The sequence below is a fragment of the Hemiscyllium ocellatum genome, chromosome 4, assembly GCF_020745735.1.
Source record: "Hemiscyllium ocellatum isolate sHemOce1 chromosome 4, sHemOce1.pat.X.cur, whole genome shotgun sequence".
NCBI lineage: Eukaryota > Metazoa > Chordata > Chondrichthyes > Orectolobiformes > Hemiscylliidae > Hemiscyllium > Hemiscyllium ocellatum.
Window position 1 is genome coordinate 90,208,691 of NC_083404.1, and position 26,623 is coordinate 90,235,313.

Sequence of the window (26,623 nt, forward strand, 5' to 3'; positions counted from 1 at the left end):
CCCAAGGAGCTTGCATGTTTTATAAAATATTACTTTGGAGTTTTAATAATGATTGCAGTAGGGTGCGACTAATGCATGTCTAGGTAAGAACTGTCTTTTCTTTAAAGAAGTTTTCTAAATCTTGTCAAAAATTATTTAGTGCACATTCAAAATTATATGATTTGAAAACTCCTCTATGAATAATAAAGAAATATTAGTGCACATATGTGAAAATGCTAACAATATATTTCAAAACAGTAAAATATGAGTGAAGCAACAGTTTCTAATCAAGGAGCACCCAGTTTTCAGTCTAGCAGGAACAAATATTTGCTGTAGTAATGGGAGTGCAGTCAGTAATGGGTTTAATAATCAAGAAGTGAGTTAATATAACAACTATCAATGTTTCTTTTCTGAAATTTTAAAGCAGAGCTGTCACTTTACCAAAGAAAAACCCTCAATTCAGTATGACTCATAGAGAACACCCATCCACGTAGATTAAACCACATTTACTACAGGAAACCACTGGAGGATAGATTGCATTGCTTAAATAGATACACACAAAGAATTACTAGTGGCAAACAAGAGTTAAATCATATGAATTTGTACAGATTGCTGCTCCAATGTTGAATAAACTAAAATTACAGTGTCCCTTTTTGACATTTGTACTAGTCTATCTTTGAAATATGGAATCGTTTAACATGTTTGAATCTCTATCACTTCTTCTATGAGTTATGCATATTTTGTAGATGGCCCAAGTTCCTTTTTTTATGTTATTGAGTCATACAGTAGGCCGTCTCCAGAAGCAAATTCAGTAGTCTGGAGCTCAAGTATGGCAACATACCAAAGAATTTAGAAATCTAATCACAGAGAACCCATCAAAAATGGCAGAGTAGACTTCAACTCATCAAATGGGAAGTGTGTGAAGACAAGTCAGACAGAACCTGTTACACTTCCATATGTGCCTGGCAGTGCAGAAATATTCATTTTTACAGATGTAATTGAGTTGGGCAAGAGACACTGTAACTTAAAGTACAACATAGGAGTTAATGAATTAGAAAGAAGTGGTGAACAAATGTGAAAACATTCCTTGAAAGAAGACACGGTGGAACAGGTGGAGGTAAGTGTGAAAGATATGTGCACCATTTATTCATGTATTGCTATGGGATTTTATTGATTACAGCATCAACATAGTTGGTGTTCACATTGAAATTAGAGACACAAAAGGAAACAGAGGGCTAACAACTTATCTACAGGAAGTCTACTTCACTAACTCAATGCTTCAGATGCACTCAGTGACTAGTTTAGTACAGACAATGAAAGTTTTAAAACTGCTGCTTGAAAATCATTCCTCCAGTCTCACCTTTACTCTTCATATAACAATAAACTAACCTCCACATCAAATCTTACACACCACTGAGAATATATGTTAGCCTGAGCTTGTTTGCTCACTTCTATCTTTCTCATTACAATCACTTCACTTTTTCTTTGCTGCTTTTTCCGGTTCAACTTGTACTTCTTCGTCCTCAGGGATGAAAACACTTACAGTAAAGTCGCCTGTTTCAGTGCCGTATTTGTTTTTTACGAGGATGCTGTATTTGCCAGAGTCTGTGGTTCTGACATCGGTGATAGTGAAGGAAGCAAATTTTCCTGAATCAAACTTCAGTATTAGATGAGCATCACCTAGCAGTTCTCTATCATTCTTCAGCCAGGAAACTGTAGGCGCAGGTTCTCCCCAGACATTACAAGTAAGGTTAAGTGACTAAAAAAGAAATAAGAAAACAATATTTTTCCTCAACAATTCCAAGAACAGCCATTAGAGAACAAAATTAAGTTACTTCAGACTCCAAAATATCTTATTTGTTCCAGCATGTGATTTCACCCACTGAAACAGAAATTAGAGTTTTGAAATTAGCTGTAAAGGTTTTCAGTTGATCACTCAAACTCAAAACAGATTACATCATTTCTATGATCAGTAATAACAATAAAACCTTTAAAAATTTTGCCACCAAATTACGAGATGAGTTTTTTATTGTGAAAAGGGTGTAGGACAACATCATAATTGCCAGCTAACAATCTGACAGCATTTACCTTCCTTAAAATGAAACAAAAATATGGTGGATGTTATATTTACAGCATTTATAGTTTCAGTAAACTACAGTTTTTAGTTACCTTTCCTTCTTGAATTGTAACAACATCAGGCAAACCTCCGATAACACGAGCACGATCTATCAGAGAGAAAAATAAATTCTCTTAGATCTGACACAAAAGTACATCTTAAAGTGTTAATGTTAAAATTACAGAATTACTTACAAAGAGAAGTACTATAGAAACTCAGCATGGATAGTAACAAACAGTAGAAAATGCAAGCTTCATTCCCATTCTCCAATGTGTCATTTTAGAGAGAATATGTGGGCATCAGATGCTTTTCCAATGTTGAACAATGAAATGTTGGGTGGTAAGTCAATCACAATCCATTCTTATATTCCCAAATGGGTATCTCAGAAAGAAATTGCAAAGCTACGGATATATCATTGAAGTGATCTTGCTGAATAGTAGAATAAACTCAAGAGCTAAATGGCCTTCTGTTCCTATTTATGGTTCAACAAAATTGTTGCATCGTAGTGAGTTTTGAGAAGATTTGTAGCTCAGGTTGAGGTTCTGGATGTGGGTTTGCTCACTGAGCGGGAAGGTTCATTTCCAGACATTTCGTCACCTTACTAGGTAACATCTTCAGTGGGCCTCCAGGCGAAGAACTGTGAACCGTGCTTTGCCTGGATGCCCACTGAAGATGTTACCTATTAGCGTGATGAAACATCTAGAAATGAAGCTTCCAGATCAGTGAGCAAACCTTCATCCAGAAATTGTTGCACTTCATAGAAAATAATCAACTTATATCTTCATAAAAGATTGAAATTTTAAGTGCATCTATATCATTTATCTAATCAGTTCACTAATTAATACTATAATTTAAATATATTAAAATATTCATGGTTTCTTTATAAAATATCTGATGACATGATACTCACTTTTTTCAGCAATTGCTGCCTGTCTGTTTATTAAAGATGAGAAAAAAGTGAAAAATAAATTAAGGCAAATGTGTTAATCTGCATTGAAATAATTATATACATACACACTGATAATGATAAATATATTTTGATAACATCATAACTGTGACTCCATAAACACAAATCTCTGCTTGACTTTTCTATTAAAAATAGAACTCCATTAAGGGACACTTGGGAAGCTATTATTGGCGCGATGTCTCTTCCCTGTGTCTGACTGAATGCAAAAACTTCTGAGATATTTTAAAACATTAGACAAATATAGTAACAAATTATACTTCCATGAGGTGACTATAATTGTTTACCTGACTTATGGTTATTACCTATTTACTGTGGTGCAAGACCCATGTTAAACCACTAAAAAAGTGTTCACTGCTTCTCCAATGACATTGATCACATTATATAAAAGGTAGGTTCAAAATGGTACATTCTCATGGTCAATTTAACCTCTTGGAATTAATTGAAACATCTAAAAAAAATCCAAACATTTCATTTTTTTCTTTCACGTAATTGGCCTTAGGTTTTGATGTTTATTTTCACCTCACCTCATAGACTATATTGTGCCTGAAGGCTATGGAGTATTTTAAAGAAATAGACATGGCATCACAACTATATGCAACAAGTTAAGATAAACCAATAATTCTTTTCCTGTCTGATGTTTTGCATGCTCATGTGAATAGATTATTGAAACAGACCGGGATGGTTGAACGCTCAATCTCTGGTACATGTTGTGCTAGCTCATTTAAGCCTGGGCATCATTTATAAGAGCTAAAATTAGGAAGTGCAAAGTTGTGTTGATTCAAACTACCATTTCACATCAATTATTGAAAAAACATGCACATGGTCACCTGATGGGCTCAGAACCAAATAACTTATGGAAAGTGAATAATGTGAGTTGCAAATTTAGAATTGTGCATAGTTGTTCTAAATGCCTTCACATCTCCACCATTCCAATGCCCCACTGCACATCCATTGTCAATCATTTTTTAAAAAATAGTCAGGGAACATGCTTTCCCCCCACGTTTTGAATTTGTATGTGGAAAATTGGTATGCAAGACTTCTAAGACGTACTGTCACCTCTTTCAAATATACAGATGCAAATCAATGCGGCTGGAATAAAGTAATGGAGAATTTAGAAAACCTGCTGTTCAGCACTGCCTGTGGGCCTAGTGGAAATGATGTGCTGAGAGATGGGGGTTCTGATTCTTACAGTTATAAGCGCTACTTCATTGAATCACTTTTGCTTCTGTGTCAAAGAACACAAGTGAAAAGCTGAACCATAACTGAGAGAGTAGTGCAACTTCTCCGACATGGTGCAGTCTCTCATAAAATATTTTAAAAGTGCAGGAAAGGCTCCTGATGTCTTGGCCAATATATACTTCTCAAGCAATACATGAAGCAAGTTGCCACATCATTTACGTCTTTGCTGTTCATCACAGCAGCATATATTAGCTGTTGGATTTCCTTGTAATTACACTTCCAATGATTACACTTTGAAGAAATTTTTGCCTATAAAATACTTCTGGCTGTCCTGAGGATGTGGAAGGTGCCATATAAATGCAAGTTTACTCTTCCTTGGTTACTCTGTCCAGCAGGGTATCTGCTTGTTGTGACCAGACATTACAGCCTGGGTGTGTTCGTTTCCAACATTTTCAGGATGTGAAAGAATTTTGTGTGCCTATTAAGGCTTGATGGGTGGTGGTGTCCTCTGGCTATCAGATGCTGGAACACAAGTTTTCACATTGTTTCCGTGAATACTTGTGAAAAGTTGGAACATTAGCTATGTAGGTCTGAGTGGTCATTGCTATACTACAAACCTAGTTGAATTGATGGAATGGTTTAATAACTTCTAAAACAGTTAAATGAAACTGTGTTCTGAAGTGCAGAAGATACAAAAATTGCCATAGGCCAAAATGATAGACTGCTTCACTAAGGTGTTCCTAACATCAGCAAAATAACACTAAAAACTGGCATTATATCACCACCTACAGGAAAGCTAGTGTGCTTCCAATTAAACCTGTTGGACTATAACCTGGTGTTATGTGATTTTTAACTTTGTACACCCCAGTCCAACACTGGCATCTCCAAATCATAAATACAGGAAAATAGGTATTACAGGTAAACTTAATGGAAAATCTCATTAAGATCTTTTAATATATTTTCAATGTGTTAAGAAAAAGAACACTATAACCTATTCAACATTTTTAAGTTGTGTTAGATATTGGCTTAAACTCTACAAAGTGTCTATTTATATGTAAGTCTGATAGGGCCTAAGCTCACACATTAGAAAATGAAGTGCTGAAGGCAGCCAGCACTTTAGGATGGTTTGGAGAAAGATATTTTTAAAGTGTAAACATTGCACATAAACAATTTTTAGTAAAATCAGTGTACTTACTTCAGCCTCTGGAATTCTGCAAAGGCTTCATCAAAAACTTTAAAGAAGAGAGATGTTATTTAGATAAATATGTAGCAAACTAGTTCACTAACTATGTTGTAACAAAAGCCATTGCAATTTCTGGTGGATACAAAACTTTGTATGACTTTCATTTCTATTGATGGAAATGTGCTTGTCAACCTGCAATGCCAATGTTACACTCTCGCACCCAATCATAGGTCTACCCAAATATGTTTACTTTATTAATGCTGCGACTGTCAAATTTCATTTGTATTCACAGATCCTACCTCTGATTTAATAACTAAAAGAAGATAGTTGAGTGATGTTCCATAACGCTGCACTAATTCATCATGAAATTATCATATCAACGTCATGCCTACATGACCAAAAGATCAGGGGAAAGCTGAAATTATTAGACAGAGGTACTTCAATTTAAGCACTTCCCTGAAAAAAAACACTGTTCTCATTGAAAGCTATATCTTTATACAGCTGATAATAGAGCAAAGACATTAAAACAAGATATTTATGTAATTTAAGCAACAGAAGCCAGGCAGGCTCAAATAACCGAATTGCCTTCTCTTAGTTCTGATGCTCCTCATCTTGCTGGATATGCTGATAAGCCTCACAAACAAAGGAATTTGAGACATTTGGCACAATATGTAGTGTGTGAGAAGCAACAAATAGTTATATCTTAACAGAGGCATTAATTATGGTGCTAGTCATAAACAACTAAATCTCCCTCAATAAAATGTTTAAAAATGCTATTTCCACACATTTTAAACAACATTAATTTTTTTTTCTGAATGCACAATGTTAGTTTTAACACATTCTGTGGGTGGGATTGCGAAATAATAACCCAGATGACATAAATATGAACCAAGTAGTGTTCAAAACTCCACAGTTATTAATGTTAATATTGAATGTTCTCACTTAATTTGCATGGCAATTAGAAGCTTCCTGAGCAGACCTCAATCCCAACTGTAAAGACTTGTCCTGTATCTATTTGATAATTACATGCTTCATGTTCATAATCTCCATATGTGAAATGTCCACCAGAAATACATTGAGATTGATTACAAAACATTTTCCTTCAAAACTTTGCAAACATCAGAAAGAGGAAACATTCCTTTTAACAACAGAACTCAAGTCAAAAAAGCTATGTTGGTGTGGCAGTAAGCACCTTACTCCCAGTTATTCATCTCAACTACCGTGACATCATAGTTCAGATATTAAGGTGATACGTGGTACAGACACCTGCTATTATTGTGCAAAGATTCCTGAATCTGGTATATGAGGAATATTCTACAATCACGGACAAGCTGACATTTATTCAAGATCTGCTGCCCAAAGTCCTCCCCTTAAACTGCTGCATTGGCATAATCTCACGATGGACGAATAGGAACACTTTATTACAATATTCAAATAACCATGCTGGAAGTTGATCTGTTTTTCTTACCTGTCCCTGATAGTTCAACTGATTTTTTGTGTCCGGCTTTTCCATCAAAGAGTTCAAGAGTGTATCTGCCTTTATCCTTTTCAGTGGGTTCATTAATCTGCAGCCAGAGCTGCTCTCCTGTAACACCACTCTTTACCCTGTCTGTGGATGCAAGCTTTGTGTCTCTGGAAAAAGACAACAGGCATTTTAAAACTATCTAAACTTTAGGATGTGATTCATTTCCAATTGTCTCACATCTAATAAAATGAGTTCCAATAACAAGCACAAAGCTTCCTACCTCTACATCCTTTCTCTGTAAAACTAAGTACTGTTACAAGAAAGGGCTAGGTTTTATGAGTTTCATTTCCAGGGGGTGAGTTGGACATGGAAGTCAGCACCTCCAATTTACTTTACTCCCAATTTTCTAGTGCTAAATATATAGAAGAAAGTTCTCTCTTACTTGTGATACCAGATGATCTTCAAATCGTCCAGGTAGTAAGTAACAAAAGAGTAGATTCTGATACCATGCTCTGTACTCTGTACCTTCAAATCTGTTGCAGTCTGAGCTGTAATGTTAGCAGAACCATTCAGTTCCAATACCCAATTAGTAATCACTAGAAAGTGTTGAAGATATATTGCAAGGCTTCCTGTTCAGAATACTCACCAGCTGCACGGCAAACTTCACTTATCACATCACCGAAAGCTGAAACATTAAGGTTAAACAAGCTTGATAAAGCAGATTTTGTGGTTACAATGACATTGTGTCTTACAGTTAGGGTTACAGTTACTCTTAATTTCATGATTTTCCTGCTTCACATTTTGCTTCTTGATAATAACTCTTTCCTCTCTACCACTTCTCTGCATACCATTCAATGTCTAAATGTTAATTTGCTCATCTAGATATTTCCAGTGTGAAGCAGCATTCATAAATGCCACCAGTTGAAAGGTTTTAGGCCTGCAGGTAAGAAATTTGGGGAGCATGGTGGCTCAGTGGTTTGCATTGCTGCCTCATAGTGTCAGGAACCTGGGTTTGATTCCCACCTTGGGTGACTGTCTGTGTGGAGTTTGCACATTCTCCCTGTGTCTGCGTGGGTTTCCTCTGGGTGCTCCGCTTTCCTCCCATAGTCCAAAGATGTGCAGGTTAGGTGAATTGGCCATGCTAAATTGCCCGTAGTGTTAGGTACATTAGTCAGAGGTAAATGTAGGGGAATAGGTCTGGGTGGGTTGCTTTTCAGAGAGTTGGTGTGGACTTGTTGGGCCAAAAGGCTTGTTGCCATACTGTAGGGAATCTAATCTAAAATTTGTATTTGTTTTAATGACTATCTTTCAACTGCACATTTCTGTAAATATCAGGCCATTTGCCCCTTTTTCTCAGCCTCTTTGTCTCTGCAAGAGGTAAAATTGCCATAGCCTTACCAGACCAGAAGGCTGCTCTCTTTAAAAAAAGATGGCTTAATCTGAGGGTCAGCATGCCTCAGGTGAGGGGGGAATCTTTCGATGTGACCTCAGCTGGTGTGGGAGATCAACCCATGCTGTGGCACTTTGCATAATAAACCAGCCACCTAGCCAACTGAGATTGTGATGCCAACTGTATGGGTTCACTTCTTGCACTGGCTGAAGTTAAGTGAATGACTGTCCTTCTCAATTTCTCCTCTCTTTCAAGGCGCGGTGACCCTCGAGTTAAACCCCATTACCAGTTGTCTCTCTCTAACAGTCCATAAGACAATAGCCACTTTACCTTAGACCTACAAAGCAAAGTGGTGAAGGTTACAAAGAGGGCCAATCTTTGCACACATTTAAAAACACTCATTTACAAAAATGCATGGCACAAGAATATAAGTGAAACCCCATTTAATGCCCATTACCCACACTCAATTAAAATCAATCAGGATACAAGTGACAGATTCCTTTCTCTCTTGAAATAAAGTTTATATACACAGCCACTATTTAAAACTAATTAAATCAATGATCTCTATATTCTGTACTATGCATTACATTGCTAGACACCCTTCTTGGTCTTGCAACAATTTTTTCATATATGCATTTTTTCACAACACAATACCATCAGTTGATATCATGGATTGAATTTAATTTTATGAATTATTTTCTTTGTAGCATTTGATTTAAGCCAACAATGTCAATTCATAACCTTTTCCAGCTAGACTTTTTCTAGAGTCTACATTATCCCACAAGAAATGGCGATCTACATTTCAATCAGTGTATGTAAACTTCAGTATGTCCATTGTATATAAAGTCTCTTTAAATATTCAATACATTTGAAATGCATATCCACTGCTTCCACAAGAACCCAGTTTTAACAGCCAGAATGCAGCTAACAACCTTTTTTTAATTTGCTTCCCATGCTAAAGTTTCGTATTTTCCATCCTCACTCATCAGTAATATTATAAACCTGCTGCAATGGAATACACATCAGGAGACCCGCAAGTGAGCATTGCCAAAAAAGTCCACTCTCGTGTTCTGTGGATTACTTAAGAATGCAACCTTAAGAATACCTTTATCTGGATTTATTTTCTTAATGTTTTAATTGCCCTATTAATATTCTGTAGAGATTTTGTGGTGCAGTTGTACTGATTGTAATGAGCTCACCTGGATGGGCCTCATAGAATAGTAGTCCCCTGATTGGAGTCTGTTAATTTTGTCCAATCAGGGAGCCCTGGCTGACTGACATAAATAAGAATATCAGAGGTTTTGTTCTCCCAGAGTGTTAGCTCTTAGGAAGCCAGAGCAGTGTCAAGTACTATGCACATATAAGTAAAAGATGACTTGGTGATATGTTGCCAGCCTTTGTGGAGTTATTTCAGCACCTGTTGTGTTGTGTTTCTGTGCCTGCGCCAGAAACTCCAGATTCTAGTCCTATTTTAAGACATGATTGGTAAGGAAAATGTATTCATAATGCAGCTATTGAGTATCAATCTGCAAAATCCTCTAACCTACACCAATGGCAGGCAGGAAGAGCAGGAGAGATTCCTCGTTGGCCAACTGGTGGAAAATAATTGGAATCTCTGACATCAGTATCCATAACTCCATGGCAACAAGCCACACATAAAACTATATATTGCTACAGCAACCAGGACTTCAGGGATGGATTTTTGGCTTAGTTGGCTGAATGGCTGATGTGGCTTGATTGATCCAAACAGCACGTGTTTTGATCCACATGCCGGTTGGGATGGATTCAGTTCCTGTCTCCTCACCCTACCAGCAGTGGAGATCATAGCACTCTGAGTCAGGCCTGCCTTCAAATGGGAAGCACAAAAATAAAATAAAAACATTCTTATTTTAGGTTATTTCATTGCAGTTCTTAAATCCAAATGATTAAAGCTAGCATCTGGTCCAGTCTGAGTGATAATTTTGTACAATTACCTTGAATATGAATTACATGCTCCAACTAGGATTATTGCCATAAAGTTATTCCAGACTTAATTTGCTTAATATCGAATATATTTAAAAGCCTGACTCCCAAATGTAAATTCTACATCAACACATTTCCCAAATTCTGCAATACAACCTGACAGTGAATTATTAACACCAAGATTATTGAAAGTTTTCATTTTCCTCTATGGTATCAATAATACATTGAACTGTCTGGATTTAATATAATGAAACCAACTTACAGGAAATCACATTTCACCAAAACAAAAATAAGGCTATGACCTAGGCGACAGTCATGTTTATTGAGATTCCATAGTTTTCCTTCTGCACCGACTGCCCCTTCAGGCAGTTTCAGGTACAATTCTTTCTGAAAAGTATTGCACTGCAGTATTGTGGCTTTTATGTTGATTGGTCTCCTCTCCAGTGAATGTGGTCACAGATACTCAAAAATATTTTTAATGCTTCTTGTAATAGTTGTGGGAGAATGCATTCTTACATCTGTGTTGCCCAGTAACACTCCAAACAACTAGCAATTAATCTAGCTTTTACATTGTAAGCTCCATAAAGAAGAATGTTTTTTCAGTACAAATCCACATTTGTGAAAGGTTAACCTTTTTCTGATATCTCAAAATAAACAACAAGCTCTGCCTAGCTGTCTAACTCTCCTTTTATGCTTCTTTTAATAGTTGATCCTCAAGTTTATTGATAGTTATCAAAATCTCTTGAGCATGAAGACTTCAGCTTATGGTTCTTTTGTGAGACTGTTTTGAATCCTTCATTTCATTGTCTAACTAATAAAATTTCAGCCTCTAATTCCACTTGTGTATCCACAGGATCATGAACCATGATCACTCTCTTGTATTACTGGAAGCTCTTTCTTCAGTTCCTGATCAATTTCTGACACAAGTATTACTTCCAGACTTTAAATCACTTTCCAAAATTGTTATGCCACTTGAATAGTTAAGCTCCCCTGAAATGTATGTCACCGAATTATCAGCTCTGGGCGATTGCTCTGTGAATGCGACAGCTCTGTTATGTGGCTTAACCCTGACATTACCACTATCTAACCCTTGGTCTATTATATTCTGTTCCTCAGATCACTCACTATCAAACAAAATTAATACTTGTAGCATAAAATTACTTCTATCAGTTGCTCAGAGTATGAGATTTTGTTATTAATTCTTATTAATTATGACAACCGAACCTTAACAGTTTGATTGCCATATTTGAGAAATATTGTATTTCCACCATGATTGATTATCTAACCAGGGCCTATCCTTTCCATAGTATTCTCCCTATTGTAGTAAAAAGGTAAAGCAACCATGGTTTTACCAGACTATAGGATTGCTCTAATGACTGGTGGTCATTTAACCTGATGGTCACTATGCTGCACACAAAATGAAAGGTTGAGAACGTCCATCCTTCATGGTAACCTCAGTCAGTACACAAATTGAACCCATGCTGTTGGCATCACCCTGTATTACATATCAGCTGTCCAGCCAATTGAGCAAACCAGTACTATTGCAATGCATAAAATCTTTTGAATTAAATTCTGTCTCTGTTGTATATAGTGCCTCACTGTTCTCAGATTTTCTGCAAAATCTCAATTTTGATGAATGCTCATTTCCCGGAATGTTAAGCATTTAAATGTACAGAAAAAGAAATGGACCTCAATATTGTACCTTCCAGAGCAGGGGACTATTGAACAGAACAGAAGATAATTTAGGATTTTCCTTATATGGACAGGGACTACATTGTTCAACCATGTGGAATGGACTTCTATGAATTACCCATGCAAGAGGAATTATTAACTTGCAGTCTCATTGATTGGTATAGTTTTATGTAGCATTCCATTGATCACCACAACATTCCTTTGCTGATAGGATGTCCAGCTGCAGTATTCATGTCAATGATGCTTCTATTTCCACAAGTCTCTGAACCTTGTCATTGGCAAATTCCCCTTCATCTTCAATCATAAGGTGTGCTGCTGTACTTTCTCTGCTCTTTTGCACTTGTTAATTATTTTGTTCTGAACTTGCATTATTATAGAAGAAATAGATCTGCGCACCAGGTTGATAAAACGTAGGATCAAGATATTTTTGCCATTATTCCATACCTTTAGACCCATGCCAACTAACGTGTGAAATTCACATGTCGATGAAAAACTTATGATTAGACATAGTGAAATCCTTTGATAATATTTGCAGATTTCATTATTTTCTCCTATTAGTAGACTCTTCAGTCCAACCAGACTATGTCAACCATAATCCCAAAGAACCTAGTTCACCCACTTGGCACATATTCTCCAAACATTTCTTATTCATTAACTTATCCAAATGCCTTATAAACATTGTACCTTTGTCCACATCTACAACCTCCTCTGGAAGTTCATTCCACACATGAACCATTCTCCGCGCCCCTCATGTCTTTTTAAAATCGTTTTCCTTTCTACTTAAAATTTTGTCTTGAAATCCCCCACCCTAGAGAAAAGACACCTGCCATTCACCTTATCTATGCCCCTCATGATTTTATAAACTTCTATAAGGTCACTTCTGAACCTCCTATGCTCCAGTGAAAAAGGTCCCAGTCTATTCAGCCTTTCCTTAACACTCAACCCTCCATTCCTGGCAACAGTTTAGTAAATAGTCAAGAGTATTGTGCTGGAAAAGCACAGCAGGTCAGGCAGAGTAATACCCTATAACAGGGAGACCAGAACTGGACACAGGACTCCAGAAAAAGCCTCACCAAAGTACAATCTCAACATAATGACCCAGCTCTTATACTGAGCAATGTAGGCAAGCAGGATAAATGCTTTCTTAACCACCCAATCTATATGTGATGTAAATTTGAAAGAATTATGTATTTGAACTCCTAGGTGTCTCTGTTCTACAGCACTACCCAAAGCCCAACTTTTAATTGTCTAAGTCTTGCCTTTGTTTGTTTTATCAAAATGCAATACCTTGCATACATCCAAATTAAACTCCATCTGACACCCTTCAGCTCATTGACCCAATTGATACCTTTAATTCTTGATACCCAACTTCATATCTTGTCCAATATTATATGAGGAATCTGATGATTTTGTTAAGGGGACTCATTAAAGTCTTGAATGAGCAATTTGCAAATCAGCGGACTGCTTGTTTTTAATCATCCCGGTACGTTGATGCCTGTGTCTGTAATCTGGACAGTTTTGAAATTCACAGTTTTCTCTTCTTTGCGTCAAAGTGGAATGCCTCATTTATTTCATGGAGGAAATGTCTGTTTCCCCAGGATGTTTTTTTTAAGCCAGTCGACATTTGATCAAACATCCTTCTCTTCTCTTAATACCAGCTAGAACATGTTTACTGTCCAAATAAAACACCTCAGCAAAATCTAATCAATTAAACATTAGCAATGATCTCCAAATGGAATTTTGTCAATTTGTTTTATAATCTGTTAAAATCCATGACCACTCTTTTGTAGAACGACCAATTTTTTTTAAAAATTATCGAATTATGCCAGGACCCCTTTAACAAATATTTTGTAAATTTCTTCCAAATAGAAGGCCCAGATTTCCATCACTATCCAACTGGCAAACATCCATTTCACAAAATGCTTTACTTCTGATTATACTGCTTGTGGAAAGACTTGTACATTGTTTTCTCTTTGAGAGTATCACAATCCATGTCAACACATCCAGTTTATTCAGTCACGGGTCATATGATTCAAACACTGAGAGAATGTTAAACAGCAATCTTATCCCAATAATTTCAAGCTGCTTTTCTGACATTTTCCCTGAAGGTTACTAGGATTTTAGTTTTCTGAGAGAAAAGAGAGCTTATTTTACAAAGTTCATCATTAGCACCCAACCCCTGCTACCATTCCATACTGCAGAAAGCCAGTTAGTCCAGGTTGGAACTGAAATCAACTTTGACACACTTTGATACCTTTATTTACATATGCACCACTTAAACCATTGATCTAATTGTGGTTTTCTCTTATGTTATCATAAGGTGTTGGGTTATTTTTATTCTTCTAAAATACTTGGAAGTTGACTAACAACAAACTATATACACTAATAGGACTTCTCAAACTTACATGTATTGTCTATGTTATACATTGAATCCCTACAATGTAGAAGCAAGCCATTCAGCCCATCAAGTATACACTGGCCCTCCAAAGAACATCCCAACCAGACTCACCCCCTATCCATTCATTTACCATGGCCAATCCAACTTAGCTGCACGCCTTTGGACTGTGGGAAGAACCCACATAGATATGGGAAGAAAGTACAAACTTCAAACAGACTGTCGCATGGGGGGAGAATTAAGTCCAGATCCCTGGCACTGTGAGGCAGCTGTGCTAACCACTGAGCCACTGTGCCACTATTTATGTAGTTGACTGGCTAACTGACTGACCAGCAGATTGGCTTACAAGTGACTGAAAACAGCCAACTAATAGGCTGACTGAATGGAGAGAGAATAAGATGGAGACTGTTTCTATTCAAGTATCACGTCATGATGTTGTCTGGCTGTTTTAAAGGTATTGGGCAGTAGTAGAACAACAACCATCACAGTTTCAATCTGTTCCCATTTATAGGAGCTCATGTGAATCCCCATTTAATGCTCATTACCAGCATACTATTAAATATAACTAAAATAAAAATAATAAAATGGAACTCTTGTGATACAGTGGTAGTGTCCCTATCCCTAGACCAGGAGGCTCAGATTCAAGTCCCTCCTGCTCCAGAGATGTATAATAACATCCCTGAATAGGTTTATTAGAAAATATCTTTTTGTCGTGCTGTGGAGTCACTGGACCTTGCAAATATTTGTCATGAGCAATGGCACACACACATATATAGTTATTTGAAAAATCATTTTTGTGGTTTTGGTTGCACTTCAGCTGAATGCTCCTGACCTTTGGGCACTTGGTCAGGAGGGCTGTGGGCAGATTTGAAGGTCTCCCCATGGGTCTGCTCATGGGCCTAGCCTGATTGGCTATGAACAGGTCCAGGCAGTGGGCTGTGTACAGGGTCATCTCTGCTAATTATCTGCCCCTTTTCCTCAGTTATGTTTGTACCTGGGTGTCCTTGGAGTGGAAGCACGCGGTGTCCATCAATGCTCTCAATGCCCCTTGATTTAGAGGGAGGTGGACACCATAGGGGATATACTGCTTTATCTCCCCTTCCAACATCATTTTGATTAGACCCCTTCCCTTTCTCCCTACTTCTTCTTCACTTTTGATGGTTTGCACTACCCTTAACAGGCTTTGCATGCAAGTATTTAATTGGCTGCATGGGTGATTACTGGTGGTAGTTAAAAGAACAAAAAAAAAGTCTTGGTGATTTTGATCATGAGAAAGTCACTCAGTTGTGCGTAATAGCAATTCTGAATAAAGAAAAAACATAATCTAACTGAAGGCGCTCTTGTGGCACATTAGTAGTATCATTGCCTCTGAATAAGGAGGCCTGGATTCAAATACCACCTCTGCTAACAACTCTGAAAATACCTACAAATAACAACTCCCTGTCTATGGCATATCACCCAGCCACCACTGAAAAATGAGTACATAGTTATAATATTGTACATGATTGTACTATTTTATCCACAATCTAAATTACACACAGTGAGTGGAAAGGGTTAAATGCTGGCCTCCAATCTACTCAGTTGTATTGATGCTAATATCAATAAATTTGATCCCATTTGTCTTTTTGCTTCAGGCTGTGTTTTATTGGACCTTTCAAAGGTTTGTTGAAGAAATTTGTCCAATATTCAGATACATTAATAGTCTCTGCCAAACTTACCTTTTTCAAGCAGTCGGAGCGTACTTGAATCTCTTCCCCTGTCATCCTTCAGCACAATTTCATAAACACCAGCGTCTTTCTTTGAAAACTGTTGGTATATTTTAAGTTAGAATATTGGAACAATAGTGTCTGTTTGCGCAAATCATAATTACATTCAACTCTCAGAAGCATTTGCAATTATAGATATGTTTGCTGACCCCCTATGTTCCCACATGAACAATTATACTGCTCATACTGGATCTCTCTGTGCCCTTTTCATTGCAATGACTTTTCTGAGAAAGTTTATATGAATATATGAAACATTCCCATAGAACTGCGTTTGTTGCAAAATATGCCCAGTGACATTTTGTTGTGCAACAAATTACTATGCAGATATTTTGGCTCACATAATTTGATTTGTCTGCCATGTAAAAGTCTCAGACTCCCTCTGATAATCACCACTTTCTGTTTTCTCCACACCACACCCAGCTGCAGCCTAAACACTGATCAGTTGATTAAATGGCTACAATGTGATGCAGAATAACGCCAATAGCATGGATTTGCTGGTGTTTATGGAAACTTGCTTTCTGACCGTGTCCCATGCTTAATGTTGATTGGTGTTCCTCAAACGATATAACCAATAATCTCTCGCCTATAGAGGCAGAAACCTGTAAAAACTTGGGAGTAGGCTATACAGCTCTTTGAGCTCAATGAGATCATGGTTGATTTTGTTGATGTCTCAGCTTTACTTTCCTGTCTATCCTCACTCCAAAAATCCTTGACTTGCTTGTCTATCTAACATTGCCTTAAATGCATACAAATATTCAGTCTCCACTACTTATAAAGGAAGAGAATTTCACATATTTAATAACCCCTAACATAGAAAATAATCTCCACCTTCAATCTATGTCACCAAGTTTGAATCTCCCAAGCAAGAGAAAACATCTTCCTGACTTCCAACCTATCAAGGTACCTCAGAATCTTATAGTTTTGAAAATCACCTCTGATTCTTTGAAACTCCCAATGGATACAGGTCTAACCCGTTCATCTTTCTTCATGCAATTAAACCCTTCATCCCAGGAATGAGCTATATAAACCTTGTCTAAACTGCTTCAAAAAGAATTATATTTTCTTTCAGTAAAGAGGTCAAAATTGTACACAGTACTCAATACACAGTTTTAACAAGGCACTGTACAGCTGCAGTAAAACTTCCCTACTTTTACATTCCATTTTGCCTTGTAATGTTCCATTTGCCTTCCTAATCATTTGCTTCGCCTGTATTCCAACTTTTTTGTCAGATACCAGGGCATCAACTAAGATTTGCCATCCCTTTCCATTTCATTGGTATATAATACTGCTTTTCTATTTTCCTAAGTGGACCAGTTCATATTTTCATGAAGTTACATTTGCAAACTTTTTGCCCACTCATTTTACTTATCGTTATCTCTTTACAGATACTCTTGGTCCTCTTGACAATTGATGTGCTTACTTATCTTGGGGTCACTGGCCCATATCCTTTATGTACTATGGCTCATTATGAATCTGATTTCATTGTTACTATTATTCATAATCGGTTACAAGGAGGTAAACAAATTCTTGAACACCTGCTAAGTTTTCCTTCCGCACAATGAGAAAGACCTAACCCACAGTTGGCATGTTTATTAATGATGCAGTTAACGCCATCAATGTAATGACATGGAAACTGTGGTGGCATATCAATCACAGCAAAAATGTACCAGTTGTACTGCATAGTACATCATATCTTTGCTTCCTCAATAAGTTAAAATATATGTGGGATAATTTGATTGCAACATTTAGAGAGTGGGGTCATTGTTTGTGCTGTCTGCAAACTAAATTTGAAGATAGTCAGATTTGGTTTGGAATCGAATGTGTACATTTCCATTTCAATTTTAACTCTATGTCCTTGCACTTCAAGTCCACCAGGGTGTGGTAACCCTATAGCTTCAGGATAGAATTCATTCCATCACTTGCAAAATGAGCAGCTCTGAGTGAAGCACTGTAAATGGCTGAAATATGGGGGAAGAAACCAAACCTTTTTTTTTAATTCATTCATGGGATGAGCTCATCGCTGACTAGACCAGCATTTATTGCCCATTTCTAATTGCCCAGAGGGCAGTTAAGAGTCAACCACATTGCTATGTGGTCTGGAGCCACATGTAGGCCAGACCAGGTAAGGATGGGTTTCCTCCCTGAAAGACATGAGTGAACCAGGTGGGTTTTTCCTAAAAGAAAATCAACAATGGATTCACACTTATTGTTAGACTCTTTATTCCAGATTATTGTTGAATTCAAATTTCAGCATTTACCCTAGCAAGGTTTGAACCTGAATCTTTCAGAACATGACCTGGGTCTCTGGATCAGCAGTCTAGCGATAATACCACTAGGCTATCATCGCCCTGCTTTTGTGAGCTTTATCAGTAGTCATGGCCAGTTAGCAGTTCACTCTCAGGTGTTGCTATTCAAGGTGTGAGAGAGGTGGAGAATAAGAAGCACATCAAAGCATCTTAAATAGTTATTGCTAATATGGTGGAGGGATTATTAAATGCTTTCAGGGGTCTCCCAAGCCTGGAGACTTCCTTAGGTACAACTTCTAGCTATCCATTGATAAGAACACAGATAAGCCAGAAGCTACTATAAATTAAAGAGTTTTAAGGAATCCCAACAGTCCACTTCTGTCCCTTTGACATTATAACCTTGTGAGATGGGCTTTAAATCACAGCTGCTCTTCTGCATGGAGGCCCAATATTCCAGGTCTGGTCCGATTTTCACATGATGCTGAGGTTTTCTAGCCATCTTTATTGCTATGTTGCACACCACATGTGAGTTTTCATCTCTTATTGATGGAGTTTTCTATTCCAAATTTGGTTAAACTAAAGGAAAGTTTTTTTTTTGCTTTGATTGAAGCGTTCAGCTTCAATTTCTGCTACAAACGGACAAAGCCTCAGTGATTAAATAAACATTATCTCTGTACCTGTTGAACCAGCAAAGTACACACTCCATCCTTGAAGTCATGCTTCTCATCAAACATTATCTCTCTATCATCCTTGTACCAGATGATTGAGGTCTCTTTTTTAATGTTAGCCACCTAAGTAGAAAGAAAGAAAAATTACATTCGGGGTTGGTTTGATTCATCCCTTATTCTAAATTTTTCCAAAAACGTTGCATTTGGCTTCTCAGTTTGTTAGCGTTCTCTTACCAAATTTGGAACCAAACCATTTTCTCACGATTAATCCTTGATACTGACCCATATTGATTTATGTTTGTATTAGTATTAGTAAGTCTCTAATTTCATACTGTGTTCCAGTTCTCTAAACATAAGTTCGCCTGTAAACTGTGTAAATCCCTGAAAGGCTGACATTATATGATTTGTTTTGGTGGATTTCCATTACAGTTTCCTTTTTCAGACTCCCTAATACATCTACAAGCCTCATTTTCCTAAGCTGTAAATTCACGTGTCCTTAACCTGACGGAGGATTCACTCATTTTCAGAAGCCAGATGACATTGCTTTTTTTGCCTGGTCTCTGACATCGTCGAGGGTGGGTACACATGATGTGCAGAGGTTGAGTGATACTGTTGGGTTAAAGAGAAAAAAGTTCTGTACAGGTGCCTTTTCAATGCAATTCCTGGAGCTGGGGAGGAAAGAAAAAGTACATTGGTCCCAGAACTGCCAGAACCCTCTTTCCCAGGACCTGAAACCTGTACCTTCTGCCCTGGATTTGATCCTATTGATGCCGTCAGACTGACATCCCCCTCTCTCCCTGGGCCCTGAAACCCACTCCATCAACTCTAGACCTAGCTCCTGTTTCCTCTACCACATAATGCATTGGCTCCTGGACCTGACACCATCTACCGATGTTGGTGCCAACAATACTTACCCCATCCCCATCACTCCCTCCAGAAATCTGACAAGATCTTGCCTCACACCATTGGACCAGACAAATCCCCTACCACACAGGACCCAATAGCACGCTTTTTCTCCAGAACTGATATCTCCCAACCACCTTGGTTGACCTATCATCACTTCCCTGGCCCGCTTCCCACTTGTCACCCTACTTACCTGGAATCCTACTTACCTGGCACCCCATCACCGTACCCTCTAGGCACCCAAATCTCACACTTCTATCTTATGAATTTGGCCTATCACAGGAGCTGTTAAGGAGTTTATCTCTGATGCTGGACATTTAAACCACAGAATAAAGCATCTAGTGCTGTAGAAAGGGGGTATGTGGTCTGACTTCCTGTGACTACTATGAGGTATGCTCTGCATTTATTAAGGAGCCATGATGAGAATCTCATGTCTGGAATACAGAGTTTTCTTAACATAAAAAAACTGTGACACAAACTGACTATGATTGCCAGTCCTTGAAAAAAATAGGCCCATGCCTTTCTTGTTGAATACCTATTTTTTCTTTGAGCTGGAAGAATACTTGCAGCCTGTTCTGAAGGTATTCTGTAACTGAGTTCCATGGTTCAATAAAATTAGAATTTAACAAGTCAAATTTCAATCTGGGATCTGACACGTCCTGCATTAACATCAACTGGGATTTTAATACCATCCATGGAAAACAAATCCCCTTTCTGTCCTGGAACACCTTCAGGAGAACGGCTAGGGAGGCACTGCTAAAGTATTTATTTTTACATGGTCTTCAAAAGCCCTATGGGTGTGTGGGATTGATGACCAGGGTTGATTAACGCTCTTAGATTTCTGACAGAGCAATTCAGTGTGGATGCCTTTAAAATATGACTCCAGGATATTGGAATGCAGAAAGTCAGCGGGCTTCTGAACTTGCAGCTCAGAAACTTTAGTGTTTTACATGTGTAGCATATGTAATGAGCTGAGAATGTAATCATGTGGGAAAACCCGACATACTCCCAAGTGGAACACCTTCACACCAGTCCCATATTTAGTCTTTAAAACAGAAAATTCCACCCAAGATCTGGCCCTGTTATTGTCTCTTTCTACCAGAGTAACATGATAGTATTCTCTGACAATGAAATCCAACATTTCCTCCAATGTGCCAATGAAGTCTTTAGATGACTAAAGAAATAAGTATTTGGGGACCAGGATCTCAAACCTCAGACTGAGTTAATAGTTTACTAAGCAAGAGTGAAGCCCACACTCTCAGAATCAGAGAGTCATAGAGAAGTACAGCACAGAAACAGACTCATCAGTCCAACTTGCCCATGCCAACTGGATATCCTACACTAATCTAGTTCCATTTGCCAACACTTGGCCCATGACCCTCGAAACCCTTCCTATTCATATATCCATCCCGATCCCTTTTAAATGTTGTAATTGTACCAGCCTCCACCACTTCCTCTGGTTGCTTATTCCAATCATGCACAATATCTGTGTGAAAAAGCTGCCCCTTTGGCCTGTTTTATATCTTTCCCCGCCTTAAACCTATGCCCTTTAGTTCTGGACTCCTCCACCCCTGGGAAAGATCTTGTCTATTTATCCTATCCATGCCTCTCATGATTTTATAAATCTCTATAAGGTCACCCCTCAGCCTCTGACGCTCCAGGGAAAACAGCCCCAGCCTGTTCAGCCTCTCCCTATAGCTCAAATCCTCCAACCCTGGCAACATCCTTGCAAATCTTTTCTGAACATGTTGTGGAAGAATCATTCAATATTCTGCAAAACAAATTACCAGGAGATGAAGAAAATCCTTTATGAAATTAAACTTTAATCTGCCAAATCAAAGCTGTGACAGCCAGAAAATGTCTTCCCCATCTGCCCCCAATCCTTTGTCTCACTGCAGTATATACAGTTGTTGTTCCCGCGCTTATTGGATAACATTAGCATAACCAATCATACTGGCTTGCTTTGTCTTTATAAACTAATCATCATCTACCACATTGGTTCCCTACATTACACTTAAACTATCACAGTACACTATCATTATCTGTTACAGGAGCCCTGTAATATGATCCCGGGCATGCATTAAAACACTAAATTAACTACATAACTGCCAGAGTAACTTCCATAACCCTTTAAAGTTTCACAACATCCTTCCAATAGGAGGGAGACAAGAATTGCCCGCAATATTCCAAAAGTGGCCTCAACCAATGTCCTGTGCAGCTACAACATGACCACTTAACTCCTGTACTCAATGCTCTGACCAATAAAGGAAAGCATACCAAACATCTTCTTCACTATCATATCTGTCTGTGACTCTACTTTCAAGGATACTTGAACCTGCACTCCAAGTGTCTTTGTTCAGCAACACTCTCCAGGGCCTTACCAGTAAGTTTATAAGTCCTGCCCTGATTTGCCTTTCCAAAATGCAGCACTTCACATTTATCTAAATTAAACTCCATCTGCCAGTCCTCAGCCCATTGGTTCGTCTGATCAACATCCAGTTGTACTCTGAGGTAATTAGATTACTTACAGTGAGGAAACAGGCCCTTTGGCCCAACAAGTCCACACCGACCTGCCAAAAAGCAACCCACCCAGACCCATTCCCTTACATTTACCCCTTCACCTGACACTACAGGCAATTTAGCATGGCCAATTCACCTAACCTACACGTTTTTGGATTGTGGGAGGAAACCCACACAGACTCAGGGAGAATGTGCAAACTCCACATAGAGAGTCACCTGAGGCGGGAATTGAACCCGGGTCTCTGGCACTGTGAGGTAGCAGTGCTAACCACTGTGCCACCCATAATCTTCTTCACTGTCCACTACACTCCAATTTTTATGTCTTATGTCAAACTTACTAACTATACTTCCTATGTTCACATCCAAATCATTTCTATAAATGATGAACGGCAGTGGACTCAGCAGATCTTTGTGGCACACCACTGGTCACAGGTCTCCACTTAGAAAAGCCAACCCTCCAACACCATCATCTGTCTTCTACCAATTTTGGATCCAAATAACTAGTTCTCTCTAAATTCCATGTGATCTAATCTTGCTAACCAGTCTACCATGAGGAATCTTGTCGAACGCCTTACTGAAGTCCATATAGATCATGTGCGCTGCTCTGCATCATAAATCCTCTTTTTTAACTTCTTCAAAAAGCTCAATTAGTGAGTCATGATTTCCTGTGCACAAAGCCATATTGACTATTTCTAAACAATCTTTGACTTTCCAAATACATGTAAATCCTATCCCTCAGGATTCCCTCCAACAATTTGCCCATCATCAATGTCAGGTTCACTGGTCTATAGTTCCCTGGCTTTTCCTTACCACCGTTCTTAAATAGTGGCACCACGTTAGCTAACCTCCAGTCTTTCAGCACCTCATTTTTGACTATCGATGATACAAATATCTCAGCAAGGGGCCTTTTGATTTGGAGATTTTGACAGTCGACCGCAAGTTCCTCAGAATACTGGAAAAGAACCACCATCGGTACCCGTAACAAGATCCTCTAAAACCATGTTCAAGCATGTTGTGTTTTCCTAATTCAACATGTCTAGCACTGAGGCACTAATTATTCCAAACTAGCTCTACTATGTGATACTTATCATTCGTGTATCTGGCATCAGCAACAATTATGCATTTGGAACTTGGTGTTGGCAGGACAATCCTAGGAGGGAGTAGAAAGGCTTTGGAGATCTTTCAAAGCATCTATGAAGCAATCAAATATTTCTGCTGTCCCTTGGGATACTCTGACTTGTGATCACCAAATGGAGAGCATTCACTCAGGAAGGCACTGAACACATCTAGAGACATGGTCGAGAATGCACTGAGCAAAATTAAAGCCTCAAGAGAAACCATCAAATAAATAATTTGTGCCCTTAAAGCACATAGCAGCACGTGCAAGACACGGTGTGGACTTAACATGTCAGAATCATGGAATCAGAGTGGAAGCAAATGAAACTGCAGCCTGTTATTTGTTAATTGTTAATCTAAGATTGATAGATTTTTGATGATCAAGGTATGAAAGGATATGGGACAAATGATTACAGATCATTCATAATGACATTGAATGGTGGAATAGGCTTGAAGGTTGAAATGTCCATTCCTAAATTTTTTAAATCAATTAGCTACAAACCAGTGAGAATGATTTCAAACAATTGGAGGATGAATGTACATTATTGCCCATCATCTTGATTATACTGAGGAGTTCAAAGTTCAGGTAGATGAATCCAAGGAAGAGACTGGTTTGCCCTCACAGGTGAATGCCCAAGATATAATGTATCCCCATGATTTACTAAAACTAAATCTCAGGTATCCTAGTGTACATGATGCATCAAAATCCCAGACCTTGCACACTCACTCAGTGGAAACCAATGCTGCGCCATACAAATCAGACATTGAAAGCCTTTGTGGCAGATTAATCAACAGGTTTAAATTTCATGTACTCCGGGGAGCTGTGGGGATTAACAGATATTTCCCTTAGCCATGAGAAATTTGATCTAATGATAACTATGAATGCAAACAAACAGTATTAAAAATACTAAAGCTGCTGAAGCCTTTAAACTCTTTTAGTGTTATGCACTCCAGGTTACTCCATGCTTTGGAGCATACATTTTTGTTTTGGCACTATCACTGACATTAACATGTAATTGCAAGTTTTGAGTCAAGATGTTTAACCAGACACTGACCCTATCCCTGGGATTGTACCTCACTGAATTTTGTAAGGTGTACTCCCAGAGTTTAACCTTTCATTTTGAAATTCACCCTGGGAGGATGGGTGAGTGCTGATGTGGGAAAATATTGCTGCTGCAGCATAGGAATTTACAGCAATTTAAAAAGGAACATGTGTGAAAATAATGGATTAAATCATCCATAATGGGGTGTAGTGAGTGGCTCCACTTAAGTCACTGATAAGCCTCCAGGTTTGAGGAAGTTCTGATGCTAATTTCCCCTGCAAGAATTGCTGCATGATTCCTCCTAACAATGGAATGGGATGGCCAGAACTACTGAGGTTTGGATTGTATAAATTGTATTTACCCTGGTCTTTTGACTGACTCAATTAGTACTTTTTACTAGCTGATATAAAGCCTGCTGAGGATAATAACTATAAGGAGATTAACTGCTGTGTTAAAGCCTCCAGCACCATGACAATGTGTAACCCTCTCCACACCATGTTCACTCCCCTGTCAACTTTGCTCCATCCATCAGACAATGCTCTGATAATGTTCACCACCTCACTCTCCACAATGTTCACACACCTTTCAACAACACTCCCCTCCCGCTGTCAATGCTCACCTCCTTCCAGTAATGTTTACCGCATCCCTGGCCCCGGTTCAGCACCCCCAATGAGGTTCACAATATATCCTTTGTCCAGCAATGTTCACTTTCTCTCCCAGTAGTGCACACCCTTCCATGCCAACCACAGCTCAGCACCCTGACAGTGTTAACTCCCCAAACCCTAATTAGATCATCAGTATTATAGAGAAAAATAACACCTAAGTTTAGCACCAGAGTTTGGCAGAGTATATTTATGGTTTTGAAGTTGACAATAGAGGAAATTGTTCATGATCTAAAAGATCTTCAGGGAACTGAAGAATTGCGTAATGGCACCATTTGTTAGATGGAAGATAGCATCACTCTGGTTAACTACAGGACAGTTAGCTTAACTATGGCACAAGAATTTTTAAAGTCTTTAAATAAGAATAAAATTACATGTATTTAGAAAAAGAGAAAATTGCTGGAAGGTCAATGCAGATTTTGAAACGGGGCTGACAAATCTCAACAGGGCAATTTTTGCGGCAATGATATGGGAGATAGATGGGGGAACATTGTGGAATTAGTACTTTATCACCTTATATTGCATTTATTATCCTCTTTGGGTTATTCATACTGCATACTATATAAGTAATAGCACCTTCCAAAGAGAAAATATGATAATATGACCTTATGGCTGCATAATTTAAATGTGCCAAACCATATTTGGTTGGACACATCTGCCATCATAGAACATAGAACATAGAAAGATACAGCGCAGTACAGGCCCTTCGGCCCTCGATGTTGCGCCGACCGAATCCTACCTAACCTACACTAGCCCAATAACTTCCAAATGCCTATCCAATGCCCACTTAAATGACCATAAAGAAGGAGAGTTCACCACTGCTACTGGCAGGGCATTCCATGAACTCACAACCCGCTGTGTAAAGAATCTACCCCTAACATCTGTCCTATACCTACCACCCCTTAATTTAAAGCTGTGTCCCCTAGTAACACCTGACTCCATTAGCGGTAAAAGGTTCTCAGTGTCGACCCTATCTAAACCCCTAATCATCTTATACACCTCTATCAAATCTCCCCTAAACCTTCTCTTCTCCAATGAGAACAGCCCCAAGTGCCTCAGCCTTTCCTCATAAGATTTTCCTACCATTCCAGGCAACATCCTGGTAAACCTCCTCTGCACTCGTTCCAATGCCTCCACATTCTTCCTATAGTATGGCGACCAAAACTGCACACAATACTCCAGATGAGGCCGCACCAGAGTCTTATACAGTTGCAACATGACCTCAGGACTCCGGAACTCAATTCCTCTACCAGTAAAGCCCAGTACACCATATGCCTTCCTCACAGCACTATTTACCTGGGTGGCAACTTTCAGAGATCTGTGTACATGGACACCAAGATCCCTCTGCTTATCCACACTGCCAAGCAGCCT

At 38.5% G+C, this 26,623-nt stretch overlaps 1 protein-coding gene across 3 annotated transcripts in view; it reads right to left on the reverse strand.

The window, feature by feature from the left end:
- Positions 1–1,088: 1,088 nt before the first annotated feature.
- Positions 1,089–26,623, reverse strand: part of myom1b (myomesin 1b) — a 138,975-nt gene continuing 113,440 nt past the window's right edge. For all 3 annotated transcript variants that reach the window (XM_060823612.1, XM_060823613.1, XM_060823614.1), the window contains 9 exons: positions 19,018–19,131; positions 16,047–16,134; positions 7,536–7,574; positions 7,332–7,437; positions 6,893–7,056; positions 5,437–5,473; positions 3,006–3,028; positions 2,149–2,204; positions 1,089–1,738 (listed from right to left, as the gene is read on the reverse strand). In XM_060823612.1, coding sequence (XP_060679595.1) covers positions 1,454–1,738; positions 2,149–2,204; positions 3,006–3,028; positions 5,437–5,473; positions 6,893–7,056; positions 7,332–7,437; positions 7,536–7,574; positions 16,047–16,134; positions 19,018–19,131 — 912 coding nt within the window. In that variant the 3' untranslated portion in view covers positions 1,089–1,453. The remainder of the gene's footprint in view (positions 1,739–2,148; positions 2,205–3,005; positions 3,029–5,436; positions 5,474–6,892; positions 7,057–7,331; positions 7,438–7,535; positions 7,575–16,046; positions 16,135–19,017; positions 19,132–26,623) is intronic.